Source organism: Oncorhynchus kisutch, linkage group LG8 (assembly GCF_002021735.2).
Source record: "Oncorhynchus kisutch isolate 150728-3 linkage group LG8, Okis_V2, whole genome shotgun sequence".
Classification (NCBI taxonomy): domain Eukaryota; kingdom Metazoa; phylum Chordata; class Actinopteri; order Salmoniformes; family Salmonidae; genus Oncorhynchus; species Oncorhynchus kisutch.
The window spans coordinates 7,400,180-7,417,679 of NC_034181.2; the positions used below are offsets into that span (position 1 = coordinate 7,400,180).

Here is a 17,500-nt window from a genome sequence, read left to right on the forward strand (position 1 = left end):
CTGATCCGTCCCGGGTGCTGCAACGGACCTTGGAGGTGCGGTCCTGGTCTCCTGTCCTGACCACCTTGATGTTAAGCACCTCGATGCCATCTGGCCCGGGGGGCTCCCTCACCTGGTACGACGTCTGCTCAAACTCTATGGTGGGGGCTGGGGAAATTGAACATGCAATGCATTTATTTTTTTACATTGACTGAGCTTTTTTTGTCTATGTAAAAGTATGCCCTGTGGTTCTGTTTAGAATGTCGTACATTGCCGTTATCTTAAGGAATGTAGTACAAAGTCAGTGTTCTCTATGCAAAGTCAGTGTTCTCTATACAAAGTCAGTGTTCTCTATACAAAGTCAGTGTTCTCTATGCAAAGTCAGTGTTCTCTATACAAAGTCAGTGTTCTCTATACAAAGTCAGTGTTCTCCATACAAAGTCAGTGTTCTCTATACAAAGTCAGTGTTCTCTATACAAAGTCAGTGTTCTCTATACAAAGTCAGTGTTCTCTATACAAAGTCAGTGTTCTCTATACAAAGTCAGTGTTCTCTATACAAAGTCAGTGTTCTCCATACAAAGTCAGTGTTCTCAAGCTATCAACTCTGAGTTTGTAACTCTACTGATCGCTAGTGAAGGTCGACACACCCCTTACAGTCTTTACACAGTGCTTACACAGTCCTTACACAGTCTTTACACACCCCTTACACAGTCCTTACACAGTCTTTACACACCCCTTACACAGTCTTTACACACCCCTTACACAGTCTTTACATGTTGCTACCTTAAAATTACATCTAAAAAGGGATTCAATTGTATGTTTTTCCGATCTACACAACCTACACCATATTTTCTTCCGAAGTGAAAAGAATTGATCGTCAACGTTCCTAATGAATAACATTTTGACAAAAACAATGGACATAATGTTGCCTTAAGAGTTGTTAGAACCTTATTCAAAATTATTCACAGCTGTTTACAAAATGTAACCTTTAAATAGTCAAGTCAGTTAAGAACAAATTCTTATTTACAATGACAGCCTACCGGGGAACATTGGGGTTAACTGCCTTGTTCAGGGGAACAGTGGGGTTAACTGTCTTGTTCAGGGGAACAGTGGGGTTAACTGTCTTGTTCAGGGGAACAGTGGGGTTAACTGTCTTGTTCAGGGGAACAGTGGGGTTAACTGCCTTGTTCAGGGGAACAGTGGGGTTAACTGCCTTGTTCAGGGGAACAGTGGGGTTAACTGTCTTGTTCAGGGGAACAGTGGGGTTAACTGCCTTGTTCAGGGGAACAGTGGGGTTAACTGCCTTGTTCAGGGGAACAGTGGGGTTAACTGCCTAGTTCAGGGGAACAGTGGGGTTAACTGCCTAGTTCAGGGGAACAGTGGGGTTAACTGCCTAGTTCAGGGGAACAGTGGGGTTAACTGCCTAGTTCAGGGGAACAGTGGGGTTAACTGCCTAGTTCAGGGGAACAGTGGGGTTAACTGCCTTGTTCAGGGGAACAGTGGGGTTAACTACCTTGTTCAGGGGAACAGGGGGGTTAACTGCCTTGTTCAGGGGAACAGTGGGGTTAACTGCCTTGTTCAGGGGAACAGTGGGTTAACTGCCTTGTTCAGGGGAACAGTGGGGTTAACTGCCTTGTTCAGGGGAACAGTGGGGTTAACTGCCTTGTTCAGGGGAACAGTGGGGTTAACTGCCTTGTTCAGGGGAACAGTGGGGTTACTGTTTTACCTTGTCAGCTGGAGGCTTCGATCCTGCAACCTTTCAGTTTCCTGGCCCAACGCTCTAACCACTCGGCTACATACTGCTCCATAATGGCTGCCCACTCTAACCACTCAGCTACACACTGCTCCATAATGGCTGCCCACTCTAACCACTCAGCTACACGCTGATCCATAATGGCTGCCCACTCTAACCACTAGGCTACATGCTGCTCCATAATGGCTGTCCACTCTAACCACTAGGCTACATGCTGATCCATAATGGCTGTCCACTCTAACCACTCAGCTACATGCTGCTCCATAATGGCTGTCCACTCTAACCACTAGGCTACATGCTGCTCCATAATGGCTGCCCACTCTAACCACTAGGCTACATGCTGATCCATAATGGCTGCCCACTCTAACCACTAGGCTACATGCTGCTCCATAATGGCTGCCCACTCTAACCACTAGGCTACATGCTGCTCCATAATGGCTGCCCACTCTAACCACTAGGCTACATGCCGCTCCATAATGGCTGCCCACTCTAACCACTCAGCTACATGCTGCTCCATAATGGCTGCCCACTCTAACCACTCAGCTACATGCCGCTCCATAATGGCTGCCCGCTCTAACCACTAGGCTACATGCCGCTCCATAATGGCTACCCACTCTAACCACTCAGCTACATGCTGCCCCATAATGGCTGCCCACTCTAACCACTCAGCTACATGCTGCTCCATAATGGCTGCCCACTCTAACCACTAGGCTACATGCTGCTCCATAATGGCTGCCCACTCTAACCACTAGGCTACATGCTGATCCATAATGGCTGCCCACTCTAACCACTCAGCTACATGCTGATCCATAATGGCTGCCCACTCTAACCACTAGGCTACATTCCGCTCCATAATGGCTGCCAAAGGTGCTTCCACCAAGTGTTAACTCTGGGGTGTGAAGACAGTTACAATCAAGACATCTACTGTTGTTGTTTTGTTGTTGTTATTCATTTGGAAAATGGTCTATATATTTGTTTCCACCTTGAAGATGTGTAGTAGGTTTTGTAGATCTTTTTTTTTTGTGGAGGGAGGGGGGGGGGTCGAGTTGAATGCTTTTTTTAGAGGTCATTTTAAAGCAGGAAACTGTAAAGACTGTAATGGGTGTGTTGACTTTCACTAGTGACCGAGTACAACTCGCTATTCAAAAAGAAAAGCACAGAGATCAGTGAAGCCTGTGTGTTGCTTACCGTCCTCGTCGTTAGTGATGGTTACCGTGACAATGTCACTAACTCCCACCATGGCCCCGCTCCAGTGGTCCCCCAGCGGCGTCCCAAGATGCAACTGGAACTCCTCCTCTGGCTCGAACACAGAGTCGTCATTGATGTGCACCGTGCAGTTTTTTACCTGGACCATCATCATCATCATAACATCATCATCACATCATCATCATCATAACATCATCATCATCATCATAACATCATCATCATCATCACATCATCATCATCATCATAACATCAAAGCCAACATTATTGGTCTAGGAGTGCTTGATACAGAAGGTTGTGTTTTTATCCCATTGGACAGAGTGCTATATGTACCAACTATTACAACTGAAGAATATCTGTGGGCCTGATAAAGAACCTACCTTCTCTCCCTGGAGGAAGGAGATACGCGAGTCGTCTGCGTTCCTCCTCTCCTCGAAGTCGTCCATCACCATGGCAGACATGGTGCGAGTGAAGCAGCGGACAGAGGACTTGACCGTCAGGTCTCCCGTTCGAACGACGGGGATGTTCAGCACGCCCTCCTTCTCCTTCACCTTGTATGCCGTCTTCTCGAACTGCATGCTGGGTACTGGGAGGATGGCAATTTTGGGGTAAATGAGTAGGGATTAGGATTGAGGAAGTGCTGTACGATGAAACTACAATTTCAGATGGAGATCTCTGTTTTCCAAAACTCAGTCCCCCCCCCCAGCACTACACAGCTGACTCAATCAACCAACTCATCATCAAGCTTGATTATTTAGAGTTTGGAAACCCTGCCCGAGAAGACAGGTGTGTGTGAGTGTGCGTGCGTGCGTGTGCGTGTGTGCGTGTATGTGTGTGTGAGTGTGTGTAGGTAGGTATTGGTACACGTACGATCCAAGGTATCAGTGATGACCACGGAGGCTTCGAAGGGTTCGAGGAGCACCGCCCCCTGAGGGGAGGAGAGGAACACTACAAAAGCCTCCGCCCCCTCAATGGCCGGGTTCTGAATGTCATCCATGATGGTCAGACTGCACGTCTGAGAGAGAGAGAGAGAGAGAGAGAGAGAGAGAAGAGAGAGAAGAGAGAGAGAAAAGAGAGAGAGAAGAGAAAGAAGAGAGAAGAGAGAGAGAGACAGAGACAGAGAGAACAGAGAGAGAGAGAGAGAGAGGAGAGAGAGAGAGAGAGAGAGAGAGAGAGAGAGAGAGAGAGAGAGAGAGAGAGAAGAGAGAGAGAGAGAAGAGAGAGAGAGAGAAGAGAGAGAAGAGAAAGAAGAGAGAAGAGAGAAGAGAGAGAGAGAAGAGAGATAGGGGAAAGGGGAAAGAGACAGACCATGACACTAAATTCCTACTCTCAATACAAAAAGCAACACAAGAGGAAAATATTTCAGGAAATGTATTATATCAATGACATTGTATCTAATGTCAACACATCTATGAAGATTAAATGCTTTGAATTATAACTGCTCTTGAAAACGCTAATCTGACATTTCATAAAATGTATCATTAAACTGGTAAATATAACTGCTATTAGAGTCAATGATAGACTCTGCGGTCTATTACCATAGCAACATAGTTTTATTACAGGTGACAGGTTCACTACACATCAATGCATTCGTTACCAGAAAGTAGGCTGTCCCTCTTTGAGGTGTCGTAGGTCAATTCCCACCGTACCTAACATCTTTAATATCCTTTAGATGTAAGAGTTAGCATACCCGGTGTTTAAATGTTGATAAGGAATGTATTTGTTTATCTTCAGTGTTTGTAATTTAGTATATTTGTATTTTGTAAATTGTTTACATGCAGGGCTTCCCGTTAAAGAGACCTTGGTCTCAATGGGACTTCCTGTTGAAGAGACCTTGGTCTCAATGGGACTTCCTGTTAAAGAGACCTTGGTCTCAATGGGACTTCCCGTTAAAGAGACCTTGGTCTCAATGGGACTTCCTGTTGAAGAGACCTTGGTCTCAATGGGACTTCCTGTTAAAGAGACCTTGGTCTCAATGGGACTTCCTGTTAAAAGAAAGGTAAATACAAAAATGTACCTCCATAGTCTTGCCAGCTTTGAACTCCACCTTCCTGGAGGAGGGGATGTAGTCGACCCCGGGGGTGGCAGAGGGGGGATCAGAGGGGCGCGTGGCACACCACACAGAGGTCACTGACGACAGGTCACTCCCCTGCCGCAACACCGGAATCTCTATGGTGCCTGGAAGTCAAAGGTCAGACGTTACGGGGTTAGAGGTCAGAGGTTAGGGATACTTCCTGTTCTCCAATGGTTAATGCATGCAGTGAAATACATCTATTGATACTTGAAGAATATAACTTAGAAATACCTTATGAACTTAATAATAAATCCCTTTTACTCTGGCACGGGTATGGACAACTCCATTGCTCGGGGGCCTGATTGGTGTCACACTTTTGCCCCACACCTGAATCAGCCGTGTTTGCTAGGGATGGGCAAAAGTGTGACACCCCTCCAGTCCCCAAGGACTGGAGTTGTCCATCCCCGCTCTATAGCATAACCCAACATTTGAGGTCGTAGATTGTAAAGTCACCACAGATATAACTTCCTCAGTAACACTTTACTGCAGGTAGACTGCTTAATAACGGCTTATAAGCCTTCATAACTTGTTGTGAGCCTATATAACACCTTATAATCTCTCACCAGCGTCCTCGCTGAACGTAAATGTAGCGTTGCCCAGGGATACCGTCGAAGCATCATTTGGCCCGTCAATGACCACCTTTGCCACTTTAACATCACCCATGCGGGCGTTATCCGAGGCGTCCGATAGGTGGAGCTCAAACTCCTCTGAGAGTTCGTATTCGCTGTCGTCGATGAGCTTGACGTCGCAGGTGGACATGGAGACGCCGGGGCCGAAGATGACCCTGCTGTCACCAGTCATACCTCGACTCTTATAGTCAGACCCAGACTCCAGGCCGTGTGGACTGCTTCCCTTAGCTGACTTAGGAACCGTGTAACAGAGAGCCGAGACCGTACTGCTGGTGTCACCTGGAGGGAGAGAACAGGGAGAGGGGGGGGGGGGGGGGGGGGGTGAAAAGAAGAGAGGTGAGGAAGAGTGGAGCAGAGGAAGGGAGGAAGGAAGAAGGGGAGAGGGAGGTGAAGAATAGATTAAGGTTGCCATCCTAAACAGGGTTGATGGGGTCAATAAAATGTTCAATTCAATCACTTCCTCAATAAAAAATGTGCCATTGTTTAATATACATGTTTTTAAAATTACATTTCAGATTTTGGGGTGCTCAAGATAATTATTGTGGACCCCCCCAGATAGGATCCTAGAATCCTTCAACCTTGAGGTCCCAGATAACATTCTTGGACTTCCTGGATAAGATTTTTGGTCAATTTGATGTAGGTGAACGGATGATCTCTGCATGTCTGGTTCCCACCGTGAAGCATGGAGGAGGAGGTGCGACGATGTGGGGTTCTTTGCTGGTGATTTATTTACAATTCAAGGCAGCTTAACCAGCATGGCTACCACAGCATTCTGCAGCGATACGCCATCCCATCTGGTTTACGCTTAGTGGGACTATCATTTATTTTTCAACAGGACAATGACCCAACACACCTCTAGACTGTGCAAGGGCTATTTGACCAAGAAGGAGAGTGATGGAGTGGTGCATCAGATGACCTGGCCTCCACAATCACCCGACCTCAACTCAATAGAGATAGTTTGGGATGAGTTGGACTGTAGAGGGAAGGAAAATCAGCCAACAAGTGCTAGGCATATGTGTGAACTCCTTCAAGACTGTTGGAAAAGCATTCCACGTGAAGCTGGTTGAGAGAATGCCAAGAGTGTGCAAAGCTGTCATCAAGTCAAAGGGTGGCTACTTGGAACAATCAAAACATTTGTTCAACACTTGTCTGGTTACTACATGATTCCATATGTGTTATTTCATAGTTTTGATGTCTTCACTATTATTCTACAATGTAGAAAATAGTAAAAAATTAAGAAATATTCACGAATGAGTAGGTGTGTCCAAATTTTTGACTGGTACTGTAGATTTAAGGTTACTATCCTCCTTTCCTTTCCTCTCTATGGGGGCGTGTATGAACCTGGTACTGGTTGACATGGCAGAGTTAAGGTTATGTACATGCTAGTTTGTTATGTTTAGGGTTAATACCTTTCCTCTCTATGGGGGCGTGTATGAACCTGGTACTGGTTGACATGGCAGAGTTAAGGTTATGTACATGCTAGTTTGTTATGTTTAGGGTTAATACCTTTCCTCTCTATGGGGGCGTGTATGAACCCGGTACTCTCGTTGACGTGGTAGATCTTCTTGTCAAACTGCAGCGTGGGTTCGTCTTCGGTGTCGTTGATGTTGACGCTGGCGCGGGTCACCTGACCCAGGAGGGCGTAGACGGGCATGCTCAGCTCCACCTGGAAACTCTCCACACCTTCAAACACCTTGTCGTCCTGGATCACTATGGTACACACCTTGGTGTCCTCCCGCTCGTCAAACTGGACCTGGAGAGAGAGAGAGAGAGAAGAGACACGTTTTGTGGCCATTTCTTCTAAACACAGGATTTACATGAAATGTCTAATTGTCTCATTTATCCTGTAAAACATGTTGTGTTTTTATATTGTATAATATCAAATCAAATGTATTTATATAGCCCTTCGTACATCAGCTGATATCTCAAAGTGCTGTACAGAAACCCAGCCTAAAACCCCAAACAGCAAGCAATGCAGGTGTAGAAGCACGGTGGCTAGGAAAAACTCCCTAGAAAGGCCAGAACCTAGGAAGAAACCTAGAGATAATAACGGATAACGCTAACGCTAATAACGGACAGTACTTTTAATAAAACAATGCCAAGGTGGCGATGCCAGTGTAGTGATGCCCGTTTTAATAAAACAATGGAAGGTGGCGATGCCAGTGTAGTGATGCCCGTTTTAATGAAACAATGCCAAGGTGGCGATGCCAGTGTAGTGTTGCCCATTTTAATAAAACAATGCCAAGGTGGCGATGCCAGTGTAGTGTTGCCCGTACCTGTCCAGCGTACTCCACGTAGTCCTGCTGCCCGGGACGAGATCCCACGCTGGAGGTGGAGGTGGCGGTGCCCTGTTCCGTACGACACAGCACGATGGCATACTGGTTCAGGTTGCCCGTCCTCTTCACTGTGACTGACACCGTGCCAGCCTTCTCACTCACATTGTAGCTGTATGGGAACAGAGGGCCTCAGTCACCTAAACATACAGTTTTTTGAGAGATACAGTATACAGTATAATAGCTGAAACGGACTTTGTGGCCAGTGAGAGCAGAGAATTGAGTAAAACAGCGACCCATACATTTTTTACTTAACTAGGCAAGTCAATTAAGAATAAATTCTTATTTTCAATGACGGTCTAGGAACAGTGGCTTAACTGCCTTGTTCAGGGGGCAGAACGACAGATTTTGACCTTGTCAGCTCGGGGATTCGATCATGCAACCTTTACGGTTACTAGTCCAACGCTCTAAGCACTAGGCTACCTGCTGGTTACTAGTCCAACGCTCTAACCACTAGGCTACCTGCTGGTTACTAGTCCAACGCTCTAAGCACTAGGCTACCCTGCCGCCCCTACACTCTAACCACTAGGCTACCCTGCCGCCCCTACACTCTAACCACTAGGCTACCCTGCCGCCCCTACACTCTAACCACTAGGCTACCTGCCACCTCTACACTCTAACCACTAGGCTACCCTGCCGCCCCTACACTCTAACCACTAGGCTACCTGCCACCTCTACACTCTAACCACTAGGCTACACTGCCGCCCCTACACTCTAACCACTAGGCTACCCTGCCGCCCCTACACTCTAACCACTAGGCTACCTGCCACCTCTACACTCTAACCACTAGGCTACCTGCCACCTCTACACTCTAACCACTAGGCTACCCTGCCGCCCCTACACTCTAACCACTAGGCTACCCTGCCGCCCCTACACTCTAACCACTAGGCTACCTGCCACCTCTACACTCTAACCACTAGGCTACCTGCCACCTCTACACTCTAACCACTAGGCTACCTGCCACCTCTACACTCTAACCACTAGGCTACCTGCCACCTCTACACTCTAACCACTAGGCTACCTGCCACCTCTACACTCTAACCACTAGGCTACGCTGCCACCTCTACACTCTAACCACTAGGCTACCCTGCCACCTCTACACTCTAACCACTAGGCTACCCTGCCGCCCCTACACTCTAACCACTAGGCTACCTGCCACCTCTACACTCTAACCACTAGGCTACCTGCCACCTCTACACTCTAACCACTAGGCTACCCTGCCACCTCTACACTCTAACCACTAGGCTACCCTGCCCCCTCTACACTCTAACCACTAGGCTACCCTGCCACCTCTACACTCTAACCACTAGGCTACCCTGCCACCTCTACACTCTAACCACTAGGCTACCTGCCACCTCTACACTCTAACCACTAGGCTACCTGCCACCTCTACACTCTAACCACTAGGCTACGCTGCCACCTCTACACTCTAACCACTAGGCTACCTGCCACCTCTACACTCTAACCACTAGGCTACCTGCCACCTCTACACTCTAACCACTAGGCTACGCTGCCACCTCTACACTCTAACCACTAGGCTACCTGCCACCTCTACACTCTAACCACTAGGCTACGCTGCCACCTCTACACTCTAACCACTAGGCTACCTGCCACCTCTACACTCTAACCACTAGGCTACCCTGCCACCTCTACACTCTAACCACTAGGCTACCCTGCCGCCTCTACACTCTAACCACTAGGCTACCCTGCCACCTCTACACTCTAACCACTAGGCTACCCTGCCCCCTCTACACTCTAACCACTAGGCTACCCTGCCACCTCTACACTCTAACCACTAGGCTACCCTGCCACCTCTACACTCTAACCACTAGGCTACCTGCCACCTCTACACTCTAACCACTAGGCTACCTGCCACCTCTACACTCTAACCACTAGGCTACGCTGCCACCTCTACACTCTAACCACTAGGCTACCTGCCACCTCTACACTCTAACCACTAGGCTACCTGCCACCTCTACACTCTAACCACTAGGCTACGCTGCCACCTCTACACTCTAACCACTAGGCTACCTGCCACCTCTACACTCTAACCACTAGGCTACGCTGCCACCTCTACACTCTAACCACTAGGCTACCTGCCACCTCTACACTCTAACCACTAGGCTACCCTGCCACCTCTACACTCTAACCACTAGGCTACCCTGCCGCCTCTACACTCTAACCACTAGGCTACCTGCCACCTCTACACTCTAACCACTAGGCTACCTGCCACCTCTACACTCTAACCACTAGGCTACCCTGCCACCTCTACACTCTAACCACTAGGCTACCTGCCACCATAATATGAATGGATGTCTTAAACATACACAAGTTTTGAATTAGCTCAGGAAGAGTCTGAAGTTTCTTCCCATTCCAGTCACATGGTCAAGAAAATCTCTGGGCCAATACTTGTGACAGAAAAGATGTACTGTGAAGAACAGCCTTGTTTCTCTCACCTCCTGTGCTGGAAGCTGATGAGGGACCACTGGATATGGAACAGGTTATCAGAGACAACGTTGGGCTTGCTGTCTTTCACCAGGAACTTAAAGTTGTCCACGGTCTCTGTCAGGCTATCCTCATGGAGCACGTAGCGGATCAAGCCCAGGTTAACGTCAGCTGGAGGGCAGGGGACGACGTTAGCACAATGTTAGGATGACGTTAGAACAATATCACTTCCAATTAAAAGGGACACGTTTTTAAGACAGAAATCACTGAATAAGAAGAAAATAATCAGAATGTTTAGTTTGGTCACTCTGGTGAGTAGATGCTTGCACACCAGGCACGTGCACAGATAGGAGTCAACCTGTGCCAAGCACATGCCCCTTTGCCCTCCCACTCACCAAGTGCCCTTTTAGGTGATGGTCAAGTTTATTATAATAAACTAAAACTGAAACAGGCTGTGGTCAATAGTTGTGTGGTTGTGGTCAATAATTGTGTGGTTGTGGTCAGTAATTAAAAACTAAAACTACACTGAAACTATTATATTCGACAGAAAAAAATATTATAAATATTTTTTAAATAACATCATATAAATGATGTTCAGTTTAATACATTTTTTTCAAGCTTTTTTTCTCTAATGGGGTTTTCAAGCTTCTGAATCTAGCAGGTAAACGTTGCTAGGAAATGGCGAATTTTCAGATAGATAGTGAAAGTGATGCTCGGCCTATCTAGTCTTTCTAGACAGATGGGTTGCCTCCCACAATGTACCACTGTTCCACAGCATACACGTCCAGCTGGGACAGAGAGTTGGAACAGGGAAGACCGTCACCGCCTTGTCCACTTGATGCCCTAGTGCAAACATCCCCGCCAGACACAAGGTAGTAGCTAGCTAGCTAGTGAGATGGAGAACGCAGAGGTTATTTTGCTTGTTTGAATCATCTATTACTAAAAACCACGGCAAAGGGTTTTCCTGCAAACTTTGGTTTCAAATCGCGCCGTATTGAGACAGGCTACGGAAATAGTTATATTTTTCAGGCTTGGTCCGCCTACCAAAACTCATGATTTGTTGGGAGAGTTTTCTGTCTGAAGAAGACCCTCCCCAGAATGATCCCCCCCCCCCCCCCCCCAAAAAAAATGTCCAAGAGAATCTGACATCCTCCCCAAACCTATTACTGCTGCTTAAAGTCTGGGATTTCCGAGACTACTACCTATCACTAGCTAACAGGGAAGAAATACAACTCACAACAACACATAAATGGCTCCTAGCTTCCCATGCATAGCAAAATTGTTTAATTCAGCATTCAATTCCAGCATTTTAATACATTTCTTAATTTCCAGAGTCTCTGGTGGCACAGCTGGCGCTGCAGTACAGCGCCCTTAACCACTGCGCCACCCGGGAAGCGGCTAGCAGTTTCTTACTGCCGATAAAAACACATGATTGCAATAATTTTTCAGAGTCATTACTGAATTATTTAATGTGAAATCAAACATTAAAACTCATAAACAATTTATTTAAACGTGCCATTTATTTGAAACAGGCGTTTATTTGCTGAAATGTGTGCCATTGCCTGGCTATTAAAAGGGACAAGCGGGTATTTGAGAATATGCGTTTAATTGACGTTTTACGGTAGCTAGCTACCTAGTTTAAACATCAACCGTTTTGCCACAGCAGCATAACATGTGATTAACATATCACTTGATTCGGTCTGGCAGCAGAGAGAGGCAGAGAAGAGCTGCTACTTCAACAACCCTCGCTCAGACCCAACTCCATCCCTTCCTCAGTCGGCAGCAGCAACACAGTTAGTCTAAACTCTAAGTCACCTCCATATACTAAAATATTCACACAAGCCACCCAGCCATATATCTTGAGTTAGAAAAATATGAATATTATCTAAAGTTATTATTTTAAGAGCATTAAAGATAAATCACAATCAGTAGATAACTAGCTAACTAGCAGATGTACATTAACCATCAACGATCAGCTGACAGCCCACCCTCTGTTCCTGATGTTGATCACGTCTTTAGGAGGCAGTGTAACTAGCTGGCTTACAGTTTGTGACGAGTGTGTCGGAGAAATAAATAGGCCAAAAACAATGAAAGTGTGTTGCTACAGAGACAGTTGGTTTGTTATGACTTTCGAGATATAAATGATGAGTCGTTCGTTTTTTTTAAGGGGGGGGTTCCAGTTTAAGCTCCTGCCCAATGAAAGTTTTGTGCACTGCCCTGCCGCTCGCACACAGACAAACCCCCCCCCCCACCCCACCCCACATACACACATACAAACACACACCATACCTTGTGTGAAGGAGGTGATAGGAGCCCCAGGTTTCAGTTTGCTCTCCAGGAACCCGTGTTTAGGCTCTGCTGTGACCTCATAGACCAGCTGACCATCGTCGGTGTCTGGGTCCATGGTCAACAGCTCCTTCTTACTGATCAGGTTGGTGGCCTGCAACATCAATCAATCAGTCAGTCAGTCAGTCAATCAATCAATCAATAAGTTACAGTGTAGAAATAAAAATCAGTCAGTCAATCAATCAGTTATAGTATAGAAATAAACATCAGTCAGTCAATCAATCAGTTATAGTATAGAAATAAACATCAGTCAGACAATCAATCAGTTATAGTATAGAAATAAACATCAGTCAGTCAATCAATCAAATGTATTGTCCAGTAGGGGTATACTACAATCTACTTAAGGTTTTCTAAAGTTAGCCAGTTTCAGTTAGCCAGTTTCAGTTAGCCAGCTTCAGTTGGTGGTGGATATTGCTCATCTGCCTGCTGTTAACTCTAGCAGCCTAGCAGGCTTGTAATTGGGCGTGCACTTTGCACATGGCTAGTAGAATGCCAAAGTCTTCATTGCGACAACGCTGAAACATCAATCCATGGGCGAATCAGTGCCGCATTTTCAATTGTGCCGAAATCAAAATGAAAGAACAGTAATCATGCAAATAGGTTTTTAGAAGTGCAGTCTTTATTTTATCACATCATCAATTCCATCTTTGGTGAGCTTATCAATGCACGAGCACTTTTTGTCCCACTCGTGTCGATAAAATGTCTATATTTTTTAAGTCATACAAAAGTTTTATTGTGCGTTGAGGTTTCAAAAAGTTCTACAGCTGCACCATGGTAACCGCTCGGAATCTGACCGGAAGGCGCTTACAGAGGGTAGTGCGTACAGCCCAGCACATCACTGGGGGCCAGGCTTCCTGACATCCAGGAGCTATATATTAGGCGGTATCAGAGGAAGGTCCAGAAAATGGTCAAATACTCCAGTCACCCAAGTCATAGACTGCTCTCTCTACTACCGCACGGCAAGCGATAACCGGAGCGCCAAGTCTGGGACCAAAAGGCTCCTTAACAGCTTCGAACCCCAAGCCATAAGACTGCTGAACAACTAATCAAATGGCCACCCTGACTATCTACATTGACCCCCCCCCCCCCCCCCCCCTTGTTTTTACTGCTGCTACTCGTTGTTTATAATTGATGCATAGTCACTATACAAATGACCTTGATTAACGTGAACCCCCGCACATTGACTCAGTACCGGTACCCTGTATATAGCCTCGTTATTGTTATGTACATTTTTTGTGTTACGTTTTGATTCATTCATTTTTTTATTTACTTTTGTTTATTTAATAAATATTTTATTAACTATATATCTTGAACTGCATTGTTGGTTAAGGACGTGTAAGTACGCTTTTCACTGTAAGGTCTACTACACCTGTTGGTTAAGGACGTGTAAGTACGCTTTTCACTGTAAGGTCTACTACACCTGTTGGTTAAGGGCGTGTAAGTACGCTTTTCACTGTAAGGTCTACTACACCTGTTGGTTAAGGACGTGTAAGTACGCTTTTCACTGTAAGGTCTACTACACCTGTTGGTTAAGGACGTGTAAGTACGCTTTTCACTGTAAGGTCTACTACACCTGTTGGTTAAGGACGTGTAAGTACGCTTTTCACTGTAAGGTCTACTACACCTGTTGGTTAAGGACTTGTAAGTACGCTTTTCACTGTAAGGTCTACCTGTTGTATTCAGCGCATGTGCGAAATACAATTTGATTTGTCATTACTAAATCCGTAATGAAATTATTATTTTAACTTTACAATTTTTTTTACGCACAAAAACATGTGATTTGATTAATAAAATATGCTATTAGTCCCTTAGTCCCCCTCCGTCAACTGAAGGGGATGACACAATCTTTGTGAGAGGGTGGGAATCTGATGTCACTGGTCTTCAACTCGGATCTCAGACACTTCATTCAGGATGTCCCGGAGCAGGTTCGTTCTGAAAGAGTCATTGCCATAGAAATGTACCTGGCTAAAAAGGTTTGAGCCACATTCGTGGTACCGGTTATCCCGAGTTGAACTCAGAGTTGACCAAAGTTAACTCGCTAACTCCTCAAACCACATACGTAGTATAGTGCTCCGGGAAAATCAATATGAGAAACGGGGTTTAATTAAACTGCACCTGTACCTCCATCTAACACCAGCAGGGGGCGCGAGCGTAACACAAACGGAATGCAGATAGGCCTAGCCATGCAATCATATTATATTAACATAGGTGGATCTACCCTGGCTATTAAATTATATTCAACCTAGTCAATTCTATATTTATTTAACTACATTGTTGGTTAAGGGCTTGTAAGTAAGCATTTCACGGTAAGGTTTACTCCTGTTGTATTCGGCGCATGTGACAAATACAATTTGATTTGATTTGATTCATATTTTGTTTCCTATAATTACAATGTATTTTGTTATTGTAGACACCCACAATGACAGAAAATAGTGAAACCGGGTGACTAGCCTGGGCCCTGGTCAAAAGTAGTGCACTCCAAAGGTGACAAGCCTGTTTTACCTTGTTGTCTGTGTACTCCTGACGATGTGGTATGTATGGTGTGGTATGATATTATATGGTATGATATGCTGCATATCAAGCTTCAAGCTGCATACTGGACCCAATTCCAACTAAACTACTGAAAGAGCTGCTTCCTGTGCTTGGCCCTCCTATGTTGAACATAATAAATGGCTCTCTATCCATCGGATGTGTACCAAACTCACTAAAAGTGGCAGTAATAAAGCATCTCTTGAAAAAGCTAAACCTTGACCCATAAAATATAAAAAACTATCGGCCTATATCTAATCTTCCATTCCTCTCAAAAAAAATTGAAAACGCTGTTGCGCAGCAACTCACAGCCTTCCTGAAGACAAACAATGAATACGAAATGCTTCAGTCTGGTTTAAGACCCCATCATTGCACTGAGACTGCACTCGTGAAGGTGGTAAATGACCTTTTAATGGCGTCAGACCGAGACTCTGCATCTGTCCTCGTGCTCCTAGACCTTAGTGCTGCTTTTGATCCCATCGATCACCACACTCTTTTGGAGAGATTGGAAACCCAAATTGGTCTACACGGACAAGTTCTGGCCTGGTTTAGATCTTATCTGTCGGAAAGACATAAGTTTGTCTCTGTGAATGGTTTTGTCTTCTGACAAATTAACTGTAAATGTCGGTGTTCCTCAAGGTTCCGTTTTAGGACCACTATTGTTTTCACTATATATTTTACCTCTTGGGGATGTCATTCGAAAACATAATGTTAACTTTCACTGCTATGAGGATGACACACAGCTGTACATTTCAATGAAACATGGTGAAGCCCCAAAATTGCCCTCGCTAGAAGCCTGTGTTTCAGACATTAGGAAGTGGTTGGCTGCAAACTTTCTACTTTTAAACTCAGATAAAACAGAGATGCTTGTTTTAGGTCCCAAGAAACAAAGAGATCTTCTGTTGAATCTGACAATTAATCTTGATGGATATACAGTCGCCTCAAATAAAACTGTGAAGAACCTCGGCATTACTCTGGACCCTGATCTCTCTTTTGACGAACATATCAAGACTGTTTCAAGGACAGCTTTTTTTCCATCTACGTAACATTGCAAAAATCTGAAACTTTCTGTCCAAAAATGATGCATTGAATCCATGCTTTTGTTACTTCTAGGTTAGACTACTGCAATGCTTAACCTTCCGGCTACCCAGATAAAGCACTAAATAAACTTCAATTATTGCTAAACACGGCTGCTAGAATCCTGACTACCCTGACTTATATGGTATGGTATGGTATTATATGGTATGGTATTATATGGTATGGTATGGTATTATATGGTATGGTATTATATGGTATGGTATGGTATGGTATTATATGGTATGGTATTATATGGTATGGTATTATATGGTATGGTATTATATGGTATGGTATTATATGGTATGGTATTATATGGTATGGTATGGTATGGTATTATATGGTATGGTATTATATGGTATGGTATTATATGGTATGGTATTATATGGTATGGTATTATATGGTATGGTATTATATGGTATGGTATGGTATTATATGGTATGGTATTATATGGTATGGTATTATGGTATGGTATGGTATTATATGGTATGGTATTATATGGTATGGTATTATATGGTATGGTATTATATGGTATGGTATTATATGGTATGGTATTATATGGTATGGTATGGTATTATATGGTATGGTATTATATGGTATGGTATGGTATTATATGGTATTATATGGTATGGTATTATATGGTATGGTATGGTATTATATGGTATGGTATTATATGGTATGGTATGGTATGGTATGGTATGGTATTATATGGTATGGTATTATATGGTATGGTATGGTATTATATGGTATGGTATTATATGGTATGGTATTATATGGTATGGTATGGTATTATATGGTATGGTATTATATGGTATGGTATGGTATTATATGGTATGGTATGGTATTATATGGTATGGTATTATATGGTATGTTTTGGTATTATATAGTATGGTATTATATGGTATGGTATGGTATTATATGGTATGGTATGGTATTATATGGTATGGTATGGTATTATATGGTATGGTAATATATGGTATGGTATGGTAATATATGGTATGGTATGGTATTATATGGTATGGTATTATATGGTATGTTTTGGTATTATATAGTATGGTGTGGTACGGTATTGTATTGTATGGTATTTACCTTGTTGTCCATGTACTCCAGCCACTGCAGACCCAGGTTTGTGACG

General features: G+C 44.5%; 1 protein-coding gene across 1 annotated transcript in view; it reads right to left on the minus strand.

Annotated features, from left to right (window-relative positions):
- LOC109884593 (extracellular matrix protein FRAS1) overlaps positions 1-17,500 on the minus strand; it is a gene marked incomplete in the record, with an annotated part of 348,159 nt that overhangs the window by 17,513 nt on the left and 313,146 nt on the right. The window contains 11 exon segments of the mRNA XM_031829488.1: positions 1-147; positions 2,921-3,077; positions 3,316-3,521; positions 3,806-3,950; positions 4,953-5,113; positions 5,573-5,917; positions 7,145-7,391; positions 7,915-8,083; positions 10,428-10,587; positions 12,706-12,856; positions 17,455-17,500. The exon segment at positions 1-147 is cut by the window's left edge and continues 54 nt beyond it; the exon segment at positions 17,455-17,500 is cut by the window's right edge and continues 68 nt beyond it. Coding sequence (XP_031685348.1) covers positions 1-147; positions 2,921-3,077; positions 3,316-3,521; positions 3,806-3,950; positions 4,953-5,113; positions 5,573-5,917; positions 7,145-7,391; positions 7,915-8,083; positions 10,428-10,587; positions 12,706-12,856; positions 17,455-17,500 — 1,934 coding nt within the window.